A 21,567-nucleotide genomic window follows, 5' to 3' on the forward strand; every position below is an offset into this window, starting at 1 on the left:
TGGACAACAAAAAAAATAACGGTTCTAAAAATGTAAAAATGCAATTTTCTCAACGATTTTCGCGTTTTGAAAAAGATGAAACCAAAAAATCTTTGGGAAAAACAAAGCAAAGTAGAGTTACATCGGAACAGTTTTCGCATAGGGAAAAACTTCTTTTAGAAAGACGAAGAACAATTGATGTTGGTTTGCTTATATTTGAACAAATAATTTACAACAGCAAAATTGTATTTTCTTTTAAAAAATTGATGCAGATGATGACAGTGAAGATATATCAATGTCAGAGGAACAATACTCACAATTATTACAACAGCTAAGAGTTTGAATACAATTTTTGCTATTTTTCACAAAAAATATTATAAATTTACACTTTAATGACAAACTTTAGGAATCAAAAGACGAATCAGAGGCATTTGAAATTATAGTTGATCTACGTAAGGCTTTACGACAAGATTTCAATGATATTTCAAATTCTCTCTTAATGCAAATTATTCTATTGCTAAAACCTTTCCTAAAAACAAAAACTGAAAACGTTTTAATGGAAACTTTAATAACATATTGCTGTATGAATTTTAAAACATTTTTATTTTCAATTAAAATATTTGTTTATTTCATGAATCATTCTTCCCAAAAGACATTTCTCAATGTTCAGAAGATGTTGTTAAACACCTCATGAATCTTCTCGATGATTTTTTGATCTTTCTAGTACCATTGACGCAAACTAATAAAGAAGATAAACAAATGTCTTGCTTTGCAACAACTCAATCTTCTCAAGTATTGACCGAAAGCTGGTGGACAAGATTTTCACCTACTGCTGCTATGAAAGTTCAAGAAATCACTACTGTGATAATTGGAAATATGGCATGCATGTCGCTGCAGAACAAAGAAATAATTAAGTCAATGCATGGAGTTGAAGTTCTATTAAATCTTGTCAAAGCTACAGAGGTATACCAACTTCATTCAACTTAATGTATTTTGAAATTTGATCAATGTTATAATTATTGTTAATTGCTGAAACTTGTGCACGACACGTAGAACAACTCCCTCATTGAGCAACTCCTTTGGAGCATCACAGCCATTATCAGAGGAGATTCAAGCAGAATCCACGAAATTCTCTCTCTAAACATTGTTAGCGAGCTTCTGAGGATTATTACAACAAAAAGCGTATGCTTGTTGAATGCCAATGAAACAAATGAAAATGTCCAACACTTTTTTGAATATTTTTTTGATTTTCCTTTCTTTTCTTTTCTTTTTTCTTAATCCATCCAATCATTTAGTTTTTTATTTTTACTAAAATCGTTTGATTTTCACATTTTTTAACTATCAAATATTCATATTTTCATAACATAACATAATGTTTTGACTTCGAAACAGGATCTCGGCATTCTGGCAAATGCAGCATGGATTGCTTCATACATTTCAAGCGGTGAGAAAGATGAGTGTATCGATTCGATTTGTGAGTCCTTTCTTCTGACTGGACTGGTTTTGTCTTTTCAATATTATTTATTTATTTATTTATTAATTATTTTTATTTTATTTTTTGCTTTTATGTGTTCATTTTTTGGGATGATTTGCACTTTTTGGTTCATTTTAGCTGAAGTTATTGTTTACACACCATAAGCCTGTTCGTATTATTCCCATTATGTCCGACGATAGCAAGGAAACAACTGCATCTTCAGATTCTGCGATGGATCTTGAAGAAACAGACAGCACATCTCACATAACATCAGCTGAATCACAGCCTTTTGGCTCGACTACTTCTTCATCATTGCCATTATCTTTATCACCAACTTCTCCATTTTCTCCCTCTCCCCAAATATCCAACCAGTTTGCCTTGCCTCAATCAACAGACTCTCCATTCACATTCGCACGCGATCATCGCTATCCATCAACTGCCAACACATCAGCAGAGAAAATGCAGTCAGTTGAATCCACAAAGCCTGTGCCTGAGCCACTCCCAGCTGGAGTGCTTCCAACAGACAACCCATTTACATTGTCAAAATCGCACAGATATCCATCATCATCATCATCACCACCATCCACATTGTTGTCATCTTCTTCCTCTTCTCAGTCTTCGTCTCAACAGCCTTCTTTCGAATTCAACAGCAGCTTCTTCTCGAATGCCCCTCCGTCGTTCCTCCAGATGTGCATCCCGATTATTCGCACCATTGCCAATGTGCTGACATCACGAAATCTTTTGCATTCAAATTGGATTATTCAGGCCAACCCTCAAGCAGAAATGTGTGCAGTTCTTTGTTTCAGAAAAAATAATTTTTTTTTATGACATTTTTCACTTTTTGTCCTTTGATCTTTCTTATTCGTGACATATGCTCAATGTAAGTTTTAATGGGATTGCTGTTGATGCTCTTAAGATTCCACTTGCCACCGGGCCTGCACTGTTTCAATGGATCGAAGGAGTTTTGACAGCAAATGGGAATGATACAAATGGGTTTGCAAATGAAATCTCTTCAACGTGATAGTTCATTTCTTTTCCTTTTTTTTTTTTTATTCCTCAAAAATTTTGGTCTTTTATCATATTTTTATTGTTATTTTTTTTTCACAAGTTATTATTTGGATTTACTTTTTATTGATGAATAATTTATTAAAAACCTTTCTCTTATCAACTTTTATCTCAATTGCCTTTTTCTTATCATTTTCCGAAAATTTTTAAACCTTTTTTTTAACATTTTCATATTCCCTCTGTTATTATCATTGGCTTTCCTTCCATTTCAGTCCTTCACTCAACATCCTCACCCGCGATTGCGTCCGTCTGCTTCATCACATTGCCTGCCACGGCGTTTCCTTTGCCAATGCGATTCTCAGACATCCTGTAATTCTTCAGTCGCTTGTGCAGCTGCTCGACAAAAGACGTTATTCTCTCTTTGAACCTGCGGCAAGCTGTCTCGCATACATCGCCAACTGCAGCGCGGCTCATCTGGGAGCTGTGATAAATCTCGGGTTTGATTTAACTTTTATGTAATCTTTCAAATTTTTACTGAGCAATTTTAATGTTTTCTTTTTTTCACATCTATTTTTTGATTCATTTCATTGTTTGCATTTGTTGTTTCATCAGAACATTCCCTTCATTTGTCAGTCTGCATTCATCACTCAACCCGACGATGAGGAAGGTGTCTGTGTGTATGATGGAAATAGTTCTGCGTATGCTTCCAAAGGGGAAGACGATGATGGAAGAGGCAAACGGATACGAGGCGCTGGAGGTGCTGAGCAACAAAGACCCAGAGCTGAGGGAACAGGCACAATATCTGATGAATAAGTACTTTGACGAGGATGAGATGGACTACGATGAAGGAGATGGGATGGATGCAAGTGGAGAAGAAGAAGAACATTTAGGAAGCAAAGATGTTGGCAATTCGGGAATGTTTTATGATAAATAGTACTTGAAAAGGAATGTGCAGTTAACAGTCACTGTGTCGAAGAGATTGACCACAAAATGTATTTTCATTTTCAGGCTTTAGGAGTAACTTGTATTTAAAGATGGAAATAGCAATGAATTCATTTGTTTTCTATGATGATAATTATGAATGAACTTCCATCAAAAAAAAAGATGCGCTGAGTTAGGTAAATTTCAGAACCCATTTAATTCAGTCAATAATATGTTTTTGAGTAATTACAATTGAATTTCTATGTACCTTATAAGAAATGAAAGCATTGAATAAACAATTTAGGCTTCATTTTGCTGGATATAGGAGAAACGATTTTGAAAGAAAAGAAATAAATAACTGGAATACAATTGTTTATTTAACTTTTTTTTTTGCAGTTTTAGTTCATTTTTTGTATATATCCAAAGTTCTGTAAATCTTTGAATAAAGGATTGTAAAGTGCAATTTCAATTTTCTTTCTGTAATTTGCAAATCTTTTCACTTTTTTTGTTATTGGGGATTTTTTCAACCAATTGAGTCATAAATATATATTTTTGAAGTGTAGACTCGTAAAAGCAACGATTCATTGCGCAAATGGTGCTTAGAAGGATTTAAATGCTTTGAATAGTTATGTTTATATTTAATAACTCCTCTAATTATTGTCTTCAAATTAATAAATGGTTATGATCGACCGTTGATATGGAGTTCGCTTCTGTTTTTGAATCTGTACTCGAACCAGAGCTCCTTACATCAAGTATCATACTTGAGCATGCAGGTTAATACACGTTTTATTTGGTCATTTTAATGAATAATCTTTTTATATGTTTCTTGCTTTTGAAATGTGAATTATTACAAAAGGAAATATATTTGATGGTAAAGGATTTGTCAAAGTAGCTGGAGGTCATACATATAAAGGAAGCTTTAAAAATGGAAAAATGCACGGAAAAGGAGAACTAGAATGGAGCGATGGAACGAAATACACAGGACAATTCATTGATAATCAAATTACTGGAAGAGGCACATACAACTGGCATGTGAATTTTATTTAATCGATTAAGTTTTTGTGATTTCAACTCATTTCCCTCTCATTTAATTTTTAGGAAAAACGGTTCTGTGTACACTGGAGATGTTGTGAAAGGACTTCGCCATGGATTTGGGTCATTTTTATCTCCTACTGGAATGAAGTGTGCTGCCTATTTGTTTTTGTAATGATTTTTAATTTTAACACAACAATAAAAAGATACGAAGGAGATTGGAAAGAAGGAATTCGTGATGGATGGGTTTCAAAATTATAACATTTTGTCGTTTTTTTTTTCACTATTTTTTGGATTCTTTATACCCAGGGTATTTTGTGGTATAACAATGAAAAGACAGTTGTTTATGAAGGAGAATTCAAGAATGGAGAAAGAAACGGAAAAGTTTGAAAACTGTTTTTGAGATAAATAATTTTATATTTCATGAATTTATTTAGGGGAGAATGACATATGAAAATGGAGATGTTTATGAAGGGAATTGGGAAAATGGGCAGAGGCACGGATATGGAAGAATGAAATGGCTGAGCGTTGGACAGTGCTATACTGGGGATTGGGCATGTGACATGCAGAATGGGCATGGAGAGCATACATGGCAACTGTCAAATCTTGGAAACTATCCATTTTTTTATTCAAACCGGTATGTCGGCTCGTTTGTGGATGGGAAAAGGCACGGAATGGGTGTATTTTTCTATGTGGACGGGTCAAAGTACAGTGGCGAATGGAGAGAGAACAAGAAACACGGAGAGGGTGTTTTCCTGTCTGCAACTGGTGTTGAGACGAAAGGCGTATTTGCAAACGACAGAATGGTCAGCAGCACAGACAAGGAAGGAGCAAGCAGCGCAGTTGCTGTTGATGCAGAAGGGAAGCCACGCTCTGATGTCAGACAACAGCAAAAAGGAGGGAAAGGCAACACTTCATCATCTTCCTCTTCCTCTTCTTCATCTTCTGTGAACGAAGCACAAAGCTTCGGAGACATAGACGACTTGCTTCTTAACTACACTTCACCTCCTGTTGCTGTTGGGCAGCCTCGTCTGATGATAGCGAATGGCGACGGCAGCAACAGCGGAGAGACCGAAAAGCAACAGGCACCAGCGCCTCTGTCTGCGCAGCAGATCAAAGGCAGCCTGGCGATGGTTCTGACGAAGTACGGGCAGGAGATCAAGCAGCTGTATCTGTGGCTGGCAGCCAACAAGGAGTTCCTCGACCCGTCGCTCATCCGCGTGGCTGTGGCGACGCCTTCAGCTCTGCTATCCGGTGGTCCATCATCTGTCTCATCGACTATCGGGCTACTGTCATCTCCGTCGACACCCACAGCCACTTTCCGTCCAAGCACTTTTGACAGGCTCAGCTGCACAACTACATCTTGCTCCCAGACGAAGGTGCACTTGTCTCTCACTGCAGTGTCTCCTCGCCTGTCTTGTGACTCTGCTCTGCTTTCAGCGTCATATCGCAGCAACGGCGAGCACTCTCATCCACACATCCTCTCTGCCACTTCTCCTCTGCCTCCGACACAGGCACAGCTGATGCAACAACAGCAGCAGCACAACATGTCCAGCCAGTTAGCCCCGTTTGTGCTGAAGGCACCTTCTCCGTCTGCCCCAACCACACCGCCTGTTTTGTCTGTTGCCCCGACGCTGTCTGCGCTCTGGCTGTGGATGAGCATCACAGGCATCGCTGCTGCACCTGTGCTACTCCCATCTACAGCTGCCAATCAGGAAAAGAACAGGAATGGGAACGAAAAGAACGATAGCTCTGCAAACAATGCAATGTCTCCACAATCCTCTGCTGCTTCTTCTTTAACAGGTTTGAATCCATCAAAAGCGTCTGGCCCAACAAAAGATGGGCTTGTGGAGTATTCGTCGATGCTGCAGATGGGCTCTCCCGCGAAGCGTTTGTCTCCGCTCGTGTCTGTTTCGTCTGCGCCTTTCTCATCGTTTTCACTCACACGCTCCCAATCTCCAGACTTCAAAGCAAGAGACCCCAACATGCCTGCGCAATCGCCATCACCATCGATATCTCCATCGTTTTCTCCTCATTCCTCACCTGGCGGTTCTTCTTCTTCGCCAATGACTGAGCAGATGAAGCTCCTCCAAGCTCCTCCTCCTCATCCACTGACACTGGAGCAGCTGACGCGGATTGTCTCTCCAATCTTCCTTGGCCACACTTCATTCACCACACAGACATACGACCCTCCTTTTCTCTGCCCTCCACTTCTGCCTGCACCTTTCTCATCATCATCATCTTCTTCTTCTGCTTCCTCCTCATCGTCTTCTTCATTAAACCAACCAGATCCAGTGTTTCTCTTCCATCCCTCTTTATCTTTCCTTCCTCGTCATTTCTTGTCCATTCTCGTGCATCTGGCACATCATCTCTATCCTCACCCGTTCACCCCACTTCACTCCAGACTCCACCGCCTCATCACAGAAATCATCATCCCATTCCTCGCCAGGGCGCCTCCTCGTCTCGACAGCAACCATCGCATCATCGGCTTTGACTACACTCTACCCTCAATTGCCAGCATTAACAATGGAGATGCTTCGTCTTCATCTTCTTCTTTGATAGCTGGCAGTGCAACAACGTCAGTCTCAACTCTTCCTCGTGGGAACGCAAAACAGGCAACACGCCTTCCAAAGTATGGCTCAGCCGACACAAACACAAACACTGCTGGAATTTCTTCATCAACTTCTCCTGCTTCACTTACACCGCAGCCTCTTTCTCAGCCTTCTTCTTCGTCTGCCTCATCGACCATGCGGAAGATGCAGCCACTTTCTCCTCTGCATTATCTCCCTCCCTTCGAGCCAGACGCCAGCAAGCAGCCTGTGCTCTTCCTTCCTCCCCATCTCCTTTCGTTCATCCAAACAAGAGTACGCCCACTTTTCAGGCTGTTTGCGTGTGCTGACTTGGCGCTGCCAGAAAGCACTGCAGAGTATGAGGAGCAAGAAGCACTGGCCAGGAAGATGGAGAAGGAGATCGCAGAGATTGAGAGAGACTCCTTCTATCGGCGTCTGAGCGACCTCAACAAGGCGCTGGAGGAAGAGCGGAGCATGAAGAAGAAGCAGGCAGAGGAAGATGGGGCAGCAGAAGGCGGGATGAAGAACGACGCGATCAACGGACTAGGAATGGGGCAGCTGTCGATGATTTCTGAAGAAGGCGAAGGATGCACACAGGAAATAGGGAAAGAAGCCAACAGCAACGCAATCACCACGATAACTGCGGAGGAGCTGTTCAAAACGTGGAACATCATCCGCGATGACCCACCGTCTGCGCTGAAGATTTACAAACTGAAGAAGCAGATTAGGGCAATCTTCCCTCTGCACAGCAAGTCAGCCAGAAGAGATTCAATGAACACACATTTGGAGCAAAAAATCGAAGACAATTCAGACGAAACGAAAGAAGAGGAAAACGCAGACAAATCTAATGTTGCAGCAACTAGTGAAGAAGGGCAAAGAGACAGAGAAAGAGAAGGGGTTGCAAGCTGTGCTGATCCTTCAAATGGCAATTCACGATCAAATTCCTGCACTCTCTCAGAAAATGCAAACATTCCGTCACGGTGCACGCTCAACGCACGACTCTTTCTTCATCTGCTCCGCCGGGCGCGTCTCTTCGACAGCCGCCTCACACCCGCCATCGCTGCACTCTGCACACAAACCTCAATCTACACGGCCGAAGAAGTGGCAGCTGCTGAAGAGAGCGTGCGGAAAGCAGAGAAGGAGACGATGGGGCTATTCACTGCGAAGTTTACAGAGCTGCGGAGAGGGCGTAGAATGCGCTCGCGTGTCCCGTCTGCCAAAGGCGTGTCCCACCACAGCCGCTCTGACTCCATCAGCAGCCGCGTCTCCCTCTCACAGAGGCAGCCCACCCCGCCGAACACCACATCGCGCTCGAGATCCAACTCAACAGTGTCTGTGGCTGACACGCGCTTTCCTGTCCCGCTGCATCCAGAAGAAGTGGCTGATTTCGCATGGGCTGAAATTCTGAAGCCAAAGGAGGTGAGCATCCCCACAAACAGATTCCCGTCTCCAGCTGACTTCCATCTTTCAGGCAATAATTCACTTACTCGCCCTTCCTCGCCCACCAGCGCAAGATCAGTGCAGATGCAGCCTAAGTCGCATCCACCATCTGCTTCTGCATCTTCTGCAGTGCCAACTCCGTTGAGTGCTCACCAAACACAATTGACTGGTAAAGAGCCTCAAGCAAACTTATCTTCAAATCAGCTGCCTCCATCTTCATCTACCACTTTATCGCCAGCTGAATCGTCTCGACCAGACGAAGCTAATCAAGAACCAGAGTATAATTTCCCTATTTCACTTTCTTCTCTCTCCTCACTGCTTGACAGGGAGATGCTCTTCCCCGAGTTTATCCAGGCAATTGTGCGATGCGCGGCTGTCAAATACGACGATCGCTTCGTGAAGCCAACTCCACCGCCACCACCTCCACCTGAACCTGCCCCTCCACAAGCACCTCAGCCAACGCCAGAGGAAATTGCAGCACAGGAAGAGGCAGCAAAGGCAGCTGCAAAATCAACAGGCAAGTCATCAAGCAATCAAAAGGGCACATCAAAACCAGGCTCTCCACCGAAGAAAGGAGCGCCTTTGCAACCGTCGCCTGAAGAAATAGCTGCGAAGGAAGCAGCCGAAAGAGAAGCAGCAGAGAAGGAGGCTGCAGAAAAGCGAATGAAAGAGCAAGAAGAGAAGGCTAAGAGAGAAGCTGTTCCTGTTTTGGGAGAGCCACTGCGATTGGCTGTGCGTGTGGAGCGGTTTGTTGATACTTTGTTAGGTTCAGTTTTTGGAGAGAATTTGCTGAAGAAGAAAGCGCGACGAATCAAAATCATCCAAAAGAGGCTTAAGCTCAGTGGAGGAGAAGGAGAAGGACTGACTGAAACGGACGAGTGGGTGTGTGGGGAATATGCGAATGAAGTGAGCGGACTGTTGGCGCTTGACAGCGAAAGAGAGGTGGAAAATAAGTCGGAAATGACCGATGAAGAACTGGAGGAATTTGAGGAAAAAGAAGAAATTGATAAGCAGCTGCATATGATATTGGAAGACGGAGAGAAAGAGGACTGGCTGGAAGGACCAGCAGTATTCCATCAGCCGTCGTTTGCAATCAGTTCGAGGCGAAGGGAACTTCTGAAAGAAAGAGAGGCAACACTCAGACAGCTGAGGAAGGAGATCGAGGAAAGCGGAATTGAACAGATGGCAGAGTTGGATCAGCTGGGAATGTCTGGCGACGAGGGAGGGATTGGGTTTGATGACGGTGATATGATTGAAGGTGAAAGCGATTGGGAAGACGATGAAGTCAGCGATGAAGACGATGAATATGATGAATATGGCTATTATTGAACTTATTGAAATAACGATGTATTTTTTTCAAAGAATGTTTTTAATTTATTTTTGTTATGTAAGAATTTGACATTTAATTTTGAAATTCATTTCATTACTCTTCCATTTCTAATTGTCACAAAACAATTGACAGTTTTGTGCATGAGAATATTTTTTATTTGAAAAACGTTGAGAAAAATACTGACAAAAAATCCTTGATTTTCTTCTGGTGACGAAGATACATAATAATGCTGCAAAACTTATGAAGTGCAAAAAAATGGAGAAAATTGAACAACTTCACAGCATCACATCTGTATCATCCAAAAAATTAATCAAAAAAATAATTACTTGTTTTCATATTGAAATTTAAGGTAAAGGCTCCACTGCAAAGCGAAGTTCAGCTCCCGACTCTAACGCCATTCCAATGAAATCGATTGGCCATCCTTTTAAAACAATGGCACACGGCTTTTGACGTGGATTTGTTTCTGATTCTTCCATTTGCGTAAAGATATGTGATAAAGTTATTACTAAAAATGTGATTGAATCCATATTTGATGGTGAAATTCCAGAAACAACAATAATTTGTCCGTCTTGCTTGAATTTACCTGTCAAAAATGCTTTAAATAATAGGATAAAAATTGAATAAATAATTATTTACTGTTTGTTCATACGTGTTTCTTGATTTGGAAAAGATGTTTTAAAAGCTGCTTCCATTTTACTAGCATCTGACCATTCTGTTGCGCTATGAGAACAGTTTTATGCACATGTGAAATGAAAATATCCAAAGATATGAAGAAACAAACTCAAAATGCACTAATGGAATTCCTTCTCCTTTAATTTTTGCTAATATATCTGCATCTTGCATAGCATTATCAGTTTTAAAAATGAAACCAGTCTTTTTAGCTTCTGTTGGTAAAACTGCAGCCATTTATTATTCAAATGATTGTTTCAAATATTATTCGTGGTTGATATGATCAAAACAATTTGTCACTCCCTATTGTCTGATAAATGAAATTTTGTTTGAAAATTGTTAAGTTGATAGTATTCATTTTCTTTTTGAAAAGATTGATTTTCATTTGATCATATTATTCTTATTTTTTTCATCTCACAATATAAAAGTTAAAAAATCAAGTTTGAATGCTTTCTAACAAGCGTTTTTTGTGCGGTTAATTAAGATATTTTCATTAAGGATGTATCCAAAGGTAGACGAAGATTTGTTGAAAAAAATGCAAATGCATCCAAAGTTTAAGCATATTCTTCATGATTACAAGCCAATGGTTATAAATATTTTTATTTTTATGTTCCCATTTGGAATTAAAAATTATTTGTTATTTTCATTGATTTTTCATTTCTTTAGACACTTTATGAGAGATTTAAAATTTATATTTTTCCAGGTCCGATTTTGGCATTGATAAAAGGAGTACTCATGGTGTTTACGTTTTTCCTTCACTACGTCTGCCAAAGGATTGTATTTATTGGATATAATGTTTGAGTTCTATTCATTCATTCATTTTTATATAAATATTCTTTTCAAAATTTCCGATAGGATTGGGAAAAACCCGCTCCAAAATGGCGTCGAGTTGCTTCACAATATGTCATGAGATTTTGGTGTATTGTTGTGATGGTTTGCGCAGGGTTCTTTCACATCAAGTACATTGATCACACAAAAAAACGACCAGTATCTCGGCAACCAAAAGATTTGCCTAAATTCAAGTGGAATGAACCTTATCCACTTGTAGGTCCACATATGTCGCTTTTCGATATCATATCCGTTGGAGGATATGTTGGCACCCCATCCTTTGTTGCAAAGGCAACCATGAAAAATGTTCCAATTGTATCATTCTTATTAAAAGCCTATCGGTGCATTCTTGTTGAAAGGGAAGTCGAAAAAGCTAAAACAGGAAATTCACATTCATCTTCTGCTGGATTAATAGTGAAACGTATTTCAAATCCACAACCAAGTTTGTAGCCTTTATGGTTTTTAAAGTTCTTTTCATAAAAATTAAAATTATTGATGCCAACAGATGAATACACTCCACTCATTTTTGCGGAGGGAACTACTGGGAACGGTACTTGTATCACTCGCTTTAGGAAAGGAGCATTTATTGCAGGAGTGCCAGTCCGCCCATTTGCTGTTCGCTATCCATACAAATTTTCTTCCATCAATTACGATACAGTTGATGCCTTTCCTTTGATGTGGAACATACTTACACAATTTTACTGCTCTTTCGAATTGGAAATATTTGATGTGTATAACCCATCTGAAGCTGAAAAGGCAGATCCACAATTATATGCTTCAAATGTTGGAAGATACATTGCAGATCAGGTTGGATTACCGTACATAGATGATATTGACATGAGAGATAAAACAGTCTGTCTTCATCTTCTGAGGGGAAAAATATCTTGGAACGAAGCACTGGACGAATTAGACCATATTGATCAGCTTAGAAAAGAAGAAAAAATCAAAGATGCAGAAAGGGCAAAAGCAAATATGCTTGCACTTCATCGATTGGAGACAAATGATCGAGAAAAAGAGAATTGAACGAACAGTGATAAATATTTTGAGGCATTTTACAATTATTGTGGTTTTTTTTTACGTGAATATGCGTTGAATTTTCAGAAATTACAGAATTTTTGCTTAAAAGAAATATTCATAGATGAAAAAGTACAAAAAATGGAATGTCAAATGACAAATCGTAAAATACATCAACGTTAATCAAGTGATAATTAATCTTCAATTTCCGGATTGATAAATCGGATCGCGAAACCTCAGTATAGTTCAACTGTCGCATTGATTAATATTTATCATTTCTTCAACACGAGTTGCATTTTTGTAATCAAAAGACCAAAACTTGTTACAGCTTTAAAGTAGTTCATGATCCTTGACATTTCATACAGTTTTAGAAGAAATAACATTACTTCTGCATTCTTCAAGTTCCACAAATGATTTTGTAAGATCTTTTCCCGCTGCAGATAGAACTGCTTGAGATTTGTCTGCAAGTTGTTGCAGCTTTCGTTTATGTTCAAGAACTGTTGAAGTAATTGCTTGGTAATCGTTCATCAAAACATTTTCTTTCAAATGGGAAGTCGATGTTAGTAATGATTCAATTGTTGAAATTAAGCTCTCAGCCTCTGCTTCAAAAACAACTTCATCTGCTGTAGATAAGACTTTCTCTTGGAGCTGAAAAATAAGCAAACATTATGAAAGAAAAATAAACTCAGAGAAATTCATTATTAATTCACACAAACTTTCGAAAGATATATCAGGGTTTCAAAAGATTTAGTTAATTTTTCAAGATCTTGAGTTATGGACGTTTCAATTTCATTGATTGCCTTTTTTGACCGTGAAGCCTGGATGATGCTAACAGTTTGTTTTGACATTTCAAAATAATAAAATGTATTTTTGATCAACAATTGAAAAAGGTTAATTGAGCTTTCTGGTTTCACAAACAAGGTTTTTGAACATAACAAATAATAACATATCGAAATAACAGAAACCCATAAGAAATCCAAAATTCTTCATGACTGAACAAACCACTTTACTTGACCAGGAACGTTGGGAAGGCATATATAAATTGATGGAGCATCCATCTATGCTCACTCCTGACTGCACAGAAGAGCCAGAAAAAGTATGATTAAAAATGTCATAATCAGATTTCATTGAGCTTATTTTTAATCTTTCAATCAATTTATGATGAAAATTTACAATCTGTATTATGCAACACTTATTAAATTGTAATACGCGTCATTTAGTTAAAGACATTTTTGCATTCAATGAAAATTCTTGTGATTGGTGCAGGAGGTCTTGGATGCGAAGTGTTGAAAGACCTAGCGCTGTCTGGCTTCACAGACATTCACGTTATCGATTTGGATACAATTGATATTAGTAATTTAAATAGACAATTTTTATTTACGGTTTGAGACTCTTTTATCTTTTGTTTTTGAACTGTCGAATAACTGTTTCTGGGCTTCTATTGAATTATCCTTCAGGAAAAGGATACAGGAAGGCCAAAAGCAGAAGTTGCAGCCGAGTTTGTTAACAAGCGTGTTGAAGGATGTCACGTTACTCCGTTTGCAGAAAACTTTTGAAAATACAATAAATAATTTCATTATTTAAAAAATTTAGATATGTTGGAAATATCAAAGACAAGCCTATAACGTTTTATCACCAGTTTGATATGGTGATTTCTGGGTTGGATTCTGTTGATGCCCGTCGTTGGATGAACGCGACACTTGTGGATATTGCTCGAGATGGACAGATTATTCCTTTCATTGATGGAGGCTCTGAAGGATTCTCTGGGCAAGTTCGTGTGATTCTTCCAACTGTAAATGCATGTTATGAATGCGGAATGATTTTGATCCCACCACCTGTTACATTTCCTATGTGCACCATTGCTTCAAATCCTCGTGTTCCCGAGCATTGTGTTGAGTGGTCTTTGCTCGAATTCCCAAAGGCACATGGTTTGAATTTTGATGAATATTTTTCATTGACTTCATTTCTTTTATTAACTCTTTTTTTTTGTTTTTTTACATCTTCACTCAGATGGAAGAAAGCCAGATGGTGACAAAGAAGAAGATGTGTTGTGGTGTTTGAAATGTGCAAGCGAAAGAGCTGAAAAGTACAAAATCGAAGGAGTTGACTTCAAGCTCACACTTGGCGTGATTAAACACGTTATCCCAGCTATTGCATCCACAAACTCCATCATTGCAGCGATGTGTGTGAATGAGGCAATGAAGATTGCAATGAATGCCCTTAGCTTGGATAACTACTGCCAGTACTCTGGTGCTGAGGTAATGTTGATTCTCTTTCGATCTTTCATAAATTTCTTCATTTTTTCCTTTCTCTTTTGAATTTTCATTAATAATACAATTATTGTGTTTTGCCTTCCTCAATTGAAAATGCTGAAATAACAGCAACCTTACACCAACACATTTGAATTTTCTAAGAACGAGACCTGCCTTGTCTGTGCAGACATCTCATCCGAGATTGAAGTTCGCAAAGATGCTCAATTCGATGAAATAATGACAAAATTGAAAGAGAATCCAGAATAGTATGAATATCAACTTTTCTACATACTTCTTTTTTAATTTATTTATGATTGTATTTTTTTATTTTCAAACAAATTATTTTTACAGTCAAATGAAAAACCCTTCTATTCAACTACCTGGAGGAATTCCATTATACATGCGTGCACTTGCTCAAACGCACGATAATTTACAGAAACCAGTTGGAGATCTGTTTGAGTCGGGTACAGAATTGGCTGTGACAGATCCTGTGTTTCCACAGGGAATGTTCCTTCGACTGAAAGTAAAGTTTTCTAACGATGAGTAGTTTTATTTTTTGATTGTTATTTAAAATTTTTTGGCTCTTTAGAAATGCTTTAAAGAAACAATTAATAAATATATTTTTTTAAATCGAACTACGCGAAAGCTTTATTTTATGAAAAATTGATCAAAAATTTGAATAATATTTTTATTTGACCGTTCGATGAGTTCTTCAGAGGGCTCTGTAGGGGCAACAAGCCTTTTGCGATGCAAACTTGCTGTTGTTGGTGATGGGGCTGTTGGAAAGTCGAGTATTGTACAACGATTCATCAGTTCTGATTCTGGATTTAACCCAGCTTACACATTGGTATATATTTTCCATGTTATTAAAAAAATTCAGTTTTATCTTTCCATCTTATTGTTCAAAAATAATAAAACAGACTCCTGGCTGCGACCTGGAATTTAAGCAATATTTTGTAAAGGATTACAACACAACTGTCGAATTTCTTATTGCTGATGTTGGAGGCCAGCAATTATTCAGCACGCTCCGCAAAGAATATGTATAATATTTTTTAATACGCATTAATGCATAATTTATTTTCTTTTTTTGATAGTTGACAAATATTTCTGCAGTTTTATATGTTTATGATATTACAAATGAGGAATCCTTTCTCTCTCTTCAAAAATGGTACAAAGAGGTCGAAGAGGCAGCCGGAAGAAATCTTCCTGGAGTGGTTGTTGGAAATAAAGTTGACTTGCGTTCTGTGGGAATTGTCGATCCTCTCAAAGCTTCTGAATTTGCTCGTCTTCATGGGCTTTCATTTGTTGAATGCAGCGCAAGCGAGAGCGTAGATGTGCTCTCTCCTTTTGATACAATAGCTACAGATATGTGCAAGCTATTTCAAGAACGAGTTGAAGCTCTCAAGCTTTTGTGATTCATTTCATATCAATTCAAAAACACATATCTTTCATTTCACAATTGTTCAAATCATTTTTTATATTTAAATCAAGATTCTTGTGATTTGCTGTTTATAAAAAACGATAGCCAAACATTTTAGTTTTTTTCTGATCGACCCACTTCCAAAATAAGGCAAACAAAAGTGAGAAAGAAAATTAGAGAGTTCGGTGATGGCGTTGAGTGTCCCTATCGTAGCTCGTATAAATGAGACAGGATTAAAACTTTTATACAGGCTACGACTCGAGGTGACAGCTGGAGAGTTGAGAACATTGATTGCTGATGATCTTTTTACTGATAGAGAAAATGTTGTTTTAGTTCATAAAGGAAAATCTTTAGTTGACAATGTCATTCTCAATGGTAAGTATTTTATGTATTTTTAATATTTTGTTTATAATAATTAAAACTGTATCTTATCCTGCAAACAAAACATGATTTGTTATTAATTGATTCTCATCGATGAGGATTGGATCCATCACGTCCATTACAGTTTAGAATCATTCTTCGGTATGAATCAAGCACTTTTTTTCCATTTATATTAATTTGAACACAACAGCGATGGCATACTTCAAAGCGCTTGGTCTTCTTTTAAAGAGAAAAGGCCTCATCAAACAGGAACAACATTTAATAGACTTCCAGATTTACCCGTGGGAACAGATATTAAATATCCAAAACTGAAAGACGGAGAACTTTTAATGCAGAGCTACAGTATGGATCAACGAGTAAGAGATTTACTCAGGATTCAAACACCGCTTCTCGCGGATGCAATCGAAACAGGGAGTCTGGAGCTTGTTAACAAGATATTGTTGGAGCGTTTTCGAACAGAGATGAAAGCCTATATTGTTCATAAGCACAAGGAAGTACGCTTTTCTCTTTGCAAATTTTATACAAATGAATATTTTCGTGATTTAGAAATATGTGACCATTTTTCCTTATGCCCCAGATGCAAAAGAAGAGCTTTCAAAAGCTCAGAAGAAATTTGCAGTTGAAGGAAACTGGAAGAAGGCACTTCAGCTATTGCCAGATGTATGCCACATCTCCTGTTGATTCATTTATTTGCTTATTTTGAATATAATCGAAGTCTTTTCATGTTCAAACAAGTTTGTTTTGTGCAGGATTTATCAACGATGTGCGTGTGGCTATCCTTATTGACTCAGGAGCTGCAAGAACGTTTATCACACTGCAATGTGCAATCAAATGCGGGTGTGCTCTTTTCTAATACTTAATGAAAAAGCTTATCTTTGATTTATCGATATTCGATTGCTATATATACTATCACAATACTCGTATAAACAATACAATTAATATTATCCTTCCCCACTTCAAATAACTCATTTCCAGATTGGAAGATGTGATTGACCAGACGATACACGGCACAGCTGTTGGAGTTGGAACTGGGGTCATCATGGGCTATATTCATTCAGTTGATTTGATGGTTTCTTCTTCTTCTTCTTCTTTTAGAGACACAAATTTATATTTTTTGATTTATCAATTTTTTTATTGCGACAATCACTCCAAATGATATGTTTTTGCAATGGTGTTACGCGAACAGATTGAAGGAATGCTTGTATCCACTCCAATGTTTGTGCTGGAAGGGGGCGTATTTGATGTATCACTTGGAGTCGACAATTTGCGAAAATTTCGAGTTTGTAACAACAGAACTCTTACATTATTTGTGTTTATCATTAAACTTTCACGATTCATTTTTAAATTCAAATACTTTTTTCTCTGCTTTGTCTGTTTTTCTGATGAAGTGCAAAATCGATTTGATTGATAATTCGATGACGATAGGCCCTTACAAGTGCAATTTCCTCACAGAAGACGAGCTGAGGCATTTCGATGATGTCTCACACCCACAACCATCAGCCTCTTCACAGGAAGATCTTTTTAACACAACTTTGCCTCCGTTTTTATCGATTCTTTCTCAGAAAACAACTAAAAATGGCAGCACATTTCACCAAGACGATGAAGCACCAACTCCACTGCTTTCCAGCTCTTTTGCTTCCACCTCATCCACTTCATCCATTTCATCCCAAACAGCTTCTCCCCCAGCTGAACTCTCCATCCAAGACAAACCAACAGAATCTCCTTCCAGCCCTTCATATCCAGCCATTGTGATCCATCCTCCCAAAAATGCTGCACCTGCCCAGCCGTCTCCTCTGCGCCAAGCTGCAGGAAACGACAACGCCTCTGTTGCATCTGACTCTTCTGATGCTTCCTCTCTATGCCAGGCGCCTTCCATCGCCTCAGACATCACTGTGATGTCTGACCACCTCAGCGACTGCGATGTTTCTCATCCGCAGCACAAAAAGCGCCTTCCGTCTGCTTCTTCGTACGCTCAGCCACAGACAGCTCCGAAGATCGTGGCATCGAGCCAGCCGCAACGTGCAAAGAATCCGTACCCGCCAATCAACCCAGCCACACACCGCGGCGTCCATTCAGGCTCTGGCCATCGTCGGCTGCTCCTGCCGCTGAATCTGCCTGGCTCAGCAGGCAGCCCCCGAATAGCTGTTCCTCGGGCACTGAAGCCACGCTCGCTTGGAGATGCACATTCACATTCGCATTCTCATCCTCATTCACATTCACATTCACGCCCACATCACGCACACTCTCCCTCCTCTGCACTTCGCCCTTCTTCTTATCACGTTCCGCCGCATGCAGCTTCGCCTGTCTCTGCCTCTCCTCCGAAAGACTATCCTCGCTCAGACCGCCACCACCGCCACCATCACAACCGGTCTGATCCTGAGGAATCGCCTCTTCTTTCGCCTGTTCCAAGTCCTCTTGTGCCGCCATCGCCTTCTCCGCCTCACATCCGCACGACAACTTCGCTGCTTGCCAATTCAAGCTTGAAAGACGCATCCAGCTCATTTTCTGTGTCGTCGTCGCCGTATCAGTCTTCCCCGTTTGTGGAAACGCTGACAGAAATGGGATTTGGAAAGCGAGAAGCTATTTATGCTCTGCATCAGTCGCGCGGAAATCTTGAGAAAACGATTCATCTTTTAACTCAAATGCTATGAAGCTGAAGATGAAACAGGTAAAGAACTTGATTTTCTTCATTTTTTTGTCTATTTTGTAGCAGATCTATTGTCTTTCTTTACTTTATGTTTCGTTAAAATTCATGTTTGTTTATGCACTTTATGAATTAGATTTTAAGTTTTTGTTTTATGAAAAAGTATTTCTTCCTTTTTTCCCTTTCTTTTTAGACGCTCTCTCTTATTTGTATAAATAGCATTTAAAAAGTATTGTTCTGATGCAAAAGAATATGCGTTTCCTTCTCAACTATCATATTGCGTTTTGCCCATTGATTTGTTAACTTTATTTATCCATCGAAAAGTTTGTAATCGAAAAATTTTAAATCGAAAATCAAAGAGATAAATGAAAATTGATGAGAAAATTCATTTTCAATTTCAAAAGCCGAAAGACAATTACTGAAATGAAAAGAGCATTTTTCCGATTTCATATTCGAAATAAATTTGATTTATGTCACTTCCAAAAATTTTCAAAAAAGGAAAAATTTCAATTAAACCTTTATTATTTTTTCATTACGAAAAAACTATGATTTTTCGGGAGTAAGGCTTTAATATTATAAAACAATGCTTTCTTGGCATTTGCTTTTATGATGATTACATGTTGCAAAGCAGAAAGAGAATTGAAAATTGACGTTAATGTCAGGGAAGTAATTGAAATTTTTGCATGTAATATGGAGAACATTTGTGAAAATTCATCTGATATTCCTTTGATCTCTTCAGTTTTGCATTTTTTCCAATTTCATAAAAGCACTTCTATATCTTTTTGAAATTATAGATTATCCTCGACCTCACACTATCGTTTAAAGAATAAATGAAATAAAATTCAAGGTATTAATTTTCAATGCTTTCAAAAGAGAAATTCCTCTTTTGAAATTTTGTTTAGGAAAAGTTGCCCAAAAATATTTATGGTGATTTTAATTTTAAGTGTCTTTTTGGATACGAGAAGAAAATCCAGCATCAAATTCAAATTTATTTGAAAATTTTTTCAAATGAGTGTATTGAACAATAAGCCAATCGATCTTCATGTTCTTCGCTTCAAATTTTGCTATCATAATGAATTGTTAGTGGACCTTTCCTTCAAATGACATTTGCATCAGTTGGTCAAATGAATCATAAATGGAATAATATTCATTTTTTTCATCCTTTTCAGAATTTTTCGGCAAATGGGAAAAAAGTTAAAAGACAAAACATTAATAAAGGAGAAAAAAAATTGAGAAAATCAGAAAAATTACAGAAACAGATTTTCTCCAAGAAGCAACAGATCTTTATTCTTTTCTTTCCTTCGTTTCATATGCGAGCTTTTGAATAAATGTTTTGATGAAATAATATGAAAGATCGTTTGTCTCATTAAATTCACACGTTTTGAAAAAGTTATATTTGTTATTGATTTCACACAATTTTCAACCATTAATTCATGCATTTTCATCATTCTTTCGTTTTCAATGACAGTTGATAATATTGTATGAAGTTGTTTATTTGCACTTTTTTGTTAATTGATTTTTCCACATATTTTTTGATAGACTTGAATTATTCTAATTCCTCATTCATGAATATTGATTGATTTTTCTGAAGATTCAACGATTTTCATGATATGCAGAATGTGACTGCAGCATTTCCTGATTGGAAAGAACTAGTATCATGCTTTCCCATAAGTGAATCAAAAGTTATGGGTAGAAAATGTTCACTTCTTGCTTTTTTATTAAGGGCTTAGAAGAAGAATTTCAGTTTTCTTTTTCTGCTGATGCAAATGCTCAGCGCATCAACATTTTTGATTTCAACGGTTCAATTGTTTATAATTGCAATTCATCAATTTTCTTGTGCAGAAGAGAGCATTTTGCATGACCATATCAGGGAGATGCATCTCAATTGTTCATTTCCAATTCCAACATCAAAAATTAATCCATCTTTTCAAAAGGCGCAGTTTGCAATATCCGAAAACGCAGAGTCAAAAAATGATTTGAAGAGTCTTCTCAAAGCCGAATTAATAACTACAAACACATCAATTTGCATTCAACAACTTGTGCTTCTGCAGAAAGAGGGATGCTGTTTGGTTTCTTTAAAGTCCAACTCTTCGCTTCATATACATTCATGCTTGTTGAATTTTGCTGGAAAAGAAAAGTATAGTTTGTTCTTTGGAGGTTGTGGTTCAATTTTGTTTTGGAATATTTCGATGCACTTTTCAAAGAATGTGAAGACGATGACAAGTCTTGTAGAAGCACCAATGACAAGCTTCAATTCTATTGATGAATTAAACGTAAAAGTTCATAATTCAGAATTCTCATCTTGTGTTCAAGGATCAACACCTTTTTTTCAACTATCATCTGTTGCTTCCATCGCAATCAGCCACTGTTGCTTTTTTAATATTTCACAGAGAAAAGTCAATGCAAAATCTTATTCATCTTTTTCTTATATGAGTCCAGATAAGAAATGTGATTTGGATTCTGTGAATTGCATTTCTGTTCAGAATCCATATTTGGGGTGTATTGTTGATGGATCCACAAGTGTATTCATCTGCTGCAATTCGTCATTTTTGAGTTGTGAGGCAGTTTCAACCAGAACTAATTTCAGCGCAGGATCAAAGGAATTCAA

At 38.1% G+C, this 21,567-nt stretch overlaps 8 protein-coding genes across 8 annotated transcripts; 6 read left to right on the top strand and 2 right to left on the bottom strand.

Annotated features, from left to right (window-relative positions):
* Positions 1 to 274: 274 nt before the first annotated feature.
* MONOS_2811 (uncharacterized protein) lies at positions 275 to 3,846 on the top strand (the record flags this gene model as incomplete). The annotated part of the gene is made up of 8 exons (XM_067872764.1): positions 275 to 316; positions 386 to 431; positions 632 to 942; positions 1,372 to 1,479; positions 1,592 to 2,238; positions 2,339 to 2,446; positions 2,731 to 2,955; positions 3,071 to 3,846. 8 exons carry the CDS (start codon positions 275 to 277, stop codon positions 3,390 to 3,392), a joined length of 1,809 nt encoding a protein of 602 aa, XP_067725707.1. The 3' UTR covers positions 3,393 to 3,846.
* A 230-nt stretch (positions 3,847 to 4,076) lies between these two features.
* Positions 4,077 to 9,929, top strand: MONOS_2810 (putative Radial spoke head 10 like protein B; the record flags this gene model as incomplete). The annotated part of the gene is made up of 6 exons (XM_067872763.1): positions 4,077 to 4,152; positions 4,236 to 4,407; positions 4,478 to 4,561; positions 4,618 to 4,657; positions 4,721 to 4,795; positions 4,849 to 9,929. 6 exons carry the CDS (start codon positions 4,077 to 4,079, stop codon positions 9,748 to 9,750), a joined length of 5,349 nt encoding a protein of 1,782 aa, XP_067725708.1. The 3' UTR covers positions 9,751 to 9,929.
* Positions 9,930 to 9,933: 4 nt separating this feature from the next.
* Positions 9,934 to 10,657, bottom strand: MONOS_2809 (uncharacterized protein; the record flags this gene model as incomplete). Its single annotated transcript, XM_067872761.1, has 3 exons — positions 9,934 to 10,346; positions 10,401 to 10,471; positions 10,533 to 10,657. The coding sequence occupies 3 exons, from the start codon at positions 10,655 to 10,657 to the stop codon at positions 10,096 to 10,098; spliced, it is 447 nt and encodes a 148-aa protein (XP_067725709.1). The 3' UTR covers positions 9,934 to 10,095.
* Positions 10,658 to 10,668: 11 nt separating this feature from the next.
* Positions 10,669 to 12,271, top strand: MONOS_2808 (putative lecithin-cholesterol acyltransferase; the record flags this gene model as incomplete). The annotated part of the gene is made up of 6 exons (XM_067872760.1): positions 10,669 to 10,674; positions 10,849 to 10,860; positions 10,932 to 11,006; positions 11,087 to 11,215; positions 11,276 to 11,690; positions 11,754 to 12,271. 6 exons carry the CDS (start codon positions 10,669 to 10,671, stop codon positions 12,269 to 12,271), a joined length of 1,155 nt encoding a protein of 384 aa, XP_067725710.1.
* Positions 12,272 to 12,360: 89 nt separating this feature from the next.
* MONOS_2807 (uncharacterized protein) lies at positions 12,361 to 13,124 on the bottom strand. The gene is made up of 2 exons (XM_067872759.1): positions 12,979 to 13,124; positions 12,361 to 12,910 (listed from the first exon to the last, which is right to left on the bottom strand). The coding sequence occupies exons 1-2, from the start codon at positions 13,108 to 13,110 to the stop codon at positions 12,620 to 12,622; spliced, it is 423 nt and encodes a 140-aa protein (XP_067725711.1). The 5' UTR covers positions 13,111 to 13,124; the 3' UTR covers positions 12,361 to 12,619.
* A 111-nt stretch (positions 13,125 to 13,235) lies between these two features.
* MONOS_2806 (putative ubiquitin-activating enzyme E1 C) lies at positions 13,236 to 15,061 on the top strand (the record flags this gene model as incomplete). Its single annotated transcript, XM_067872758.1, has 7 exons — positions 13,236 to 13,358; positions 13,483 to 13,644; positions 13,720 to 13,799; positions 13,856 to 14,190; positions 14,273 to 14,520; positions 14,644 to 14,780; positions 14,866 to 15,061. Exons 1-7 carry the CDS (start codon positions 13,251 to 13,253, stop codon positions 15,059 to 15,061), a joined length of 1,266 nt encoding a protein of 421 aa, XP_067725712.1. The 5' UTR covers positions 13,236 to 13,250.
* Positions 15,062 to 15,217: 156 nt separating this feature from the next.
* MONOS_2805 (IFT27a, intraflagellar transport protein 27) lies at positions 15,218 to 16,044 on the top strand (the record flags this gene model as incomplete). The annotated part of the gene is made up of 3 exons (XM_067872757.1): positions 15,218 to 15,361; positions 15,435 to 15,554; positions 15,609 to 16,044. 3 exons carry the CDS (start codon positions 15,218 to 15,220, stop codon positions 15,927 to 15,929), a joined length of 585 nt encoding a protein of 194 aa, XP_067725713.1. The 3' UTR covers positions 15,930 to 16,044.
* Positions 16,045 to 16,076: 32 nt separating this feature from the next.
* MONOS_2804 (putative histone-lysine N-methyltransferase 2D) lies at positions 16,077 to 19,441 on the top strand. Its single transcript, XM_067872756.1, has 8 exons — positions 16,077 to 16,309; positions 16,414 to 16,456; positions 16,506 to 16,809; positions 16,862 to 16,975; positions 17,031 to 17,152; positions 17,291 to 17,384; positions 17,502 to 17,594; positions 17,704 to 19,441. Exons 1-8 carry the CDS (start codon positions 16,123 to 16,125, stop codon positions 18,964 to 18,966), a joined length of 2,220 nt encoding a protein of 739 aa, XP_067725714.1. The 5' UTR covers positions 16,077 to 16,122; the 3' UTR covers positions 18,967 to 19,441.
* The last annotated feature ends 2,126 nt before the right edge of the window (positions 19,442 to 21,567 follow it).

The sequence above is a fragment of the Monocercomonoides exilis genome (genome assembly GCF_001643675.1).
Source record: "Monocercomonoides exilis strain PA203 chromosome Unknown scaffold28-1221067, whole genome shotgun sequence".
Taxonomy (NCBI): domain Eukaryota; phylum Preaxostyla; order Oxymonadida; family Polymastigidae; genus Monocercomonoides; species Monocercomonoides exilis.

What these genes read in the sequence shown, in the direction of transcription:
- MONOS_2804 (XM_067872756.1), top strand. Translation starts at nt 16,123, where the DNA reads ATGGCGTTGAGTGTCCCTATCGTAGCTCGTATAAATGAGACAGGATTA. An exon ending in CACTTCAGCTATTGCCAGAT is followed by an intron (nt 16,976 to 17,030) that starts GTATGCCACATC and finishes ATATAATCGAAG; the next exon opens with TCTTTTCATGTTCAAACAAG. An exon ending in CAATGTGCAATCAAATGCGG is followed by an intron (nt 17,153 to 17,290) that starts GTGTGCTCTTTT and finishes ACTCATTTCCAG; the next exon opens with ATTGGAAGATGTGATTGACC.
- MONOS_2807 (XM_067872759.1), bottom strand. Translation starts at nt 13,110, where the DNA reads ATGTCAAAACAAACTGTTAGCATCATCCAGGCTTCACGGTCAAAAAAG. An exon ending in CCCTGATATATCTTTCGAAA is followed by an intron (nt 12,911 to 12,978) that starts GTTTGTGTGAAT and finishes CTTATTTTTCAG; the next exon opens with CTCCAAGAGAAAGTCTTATC.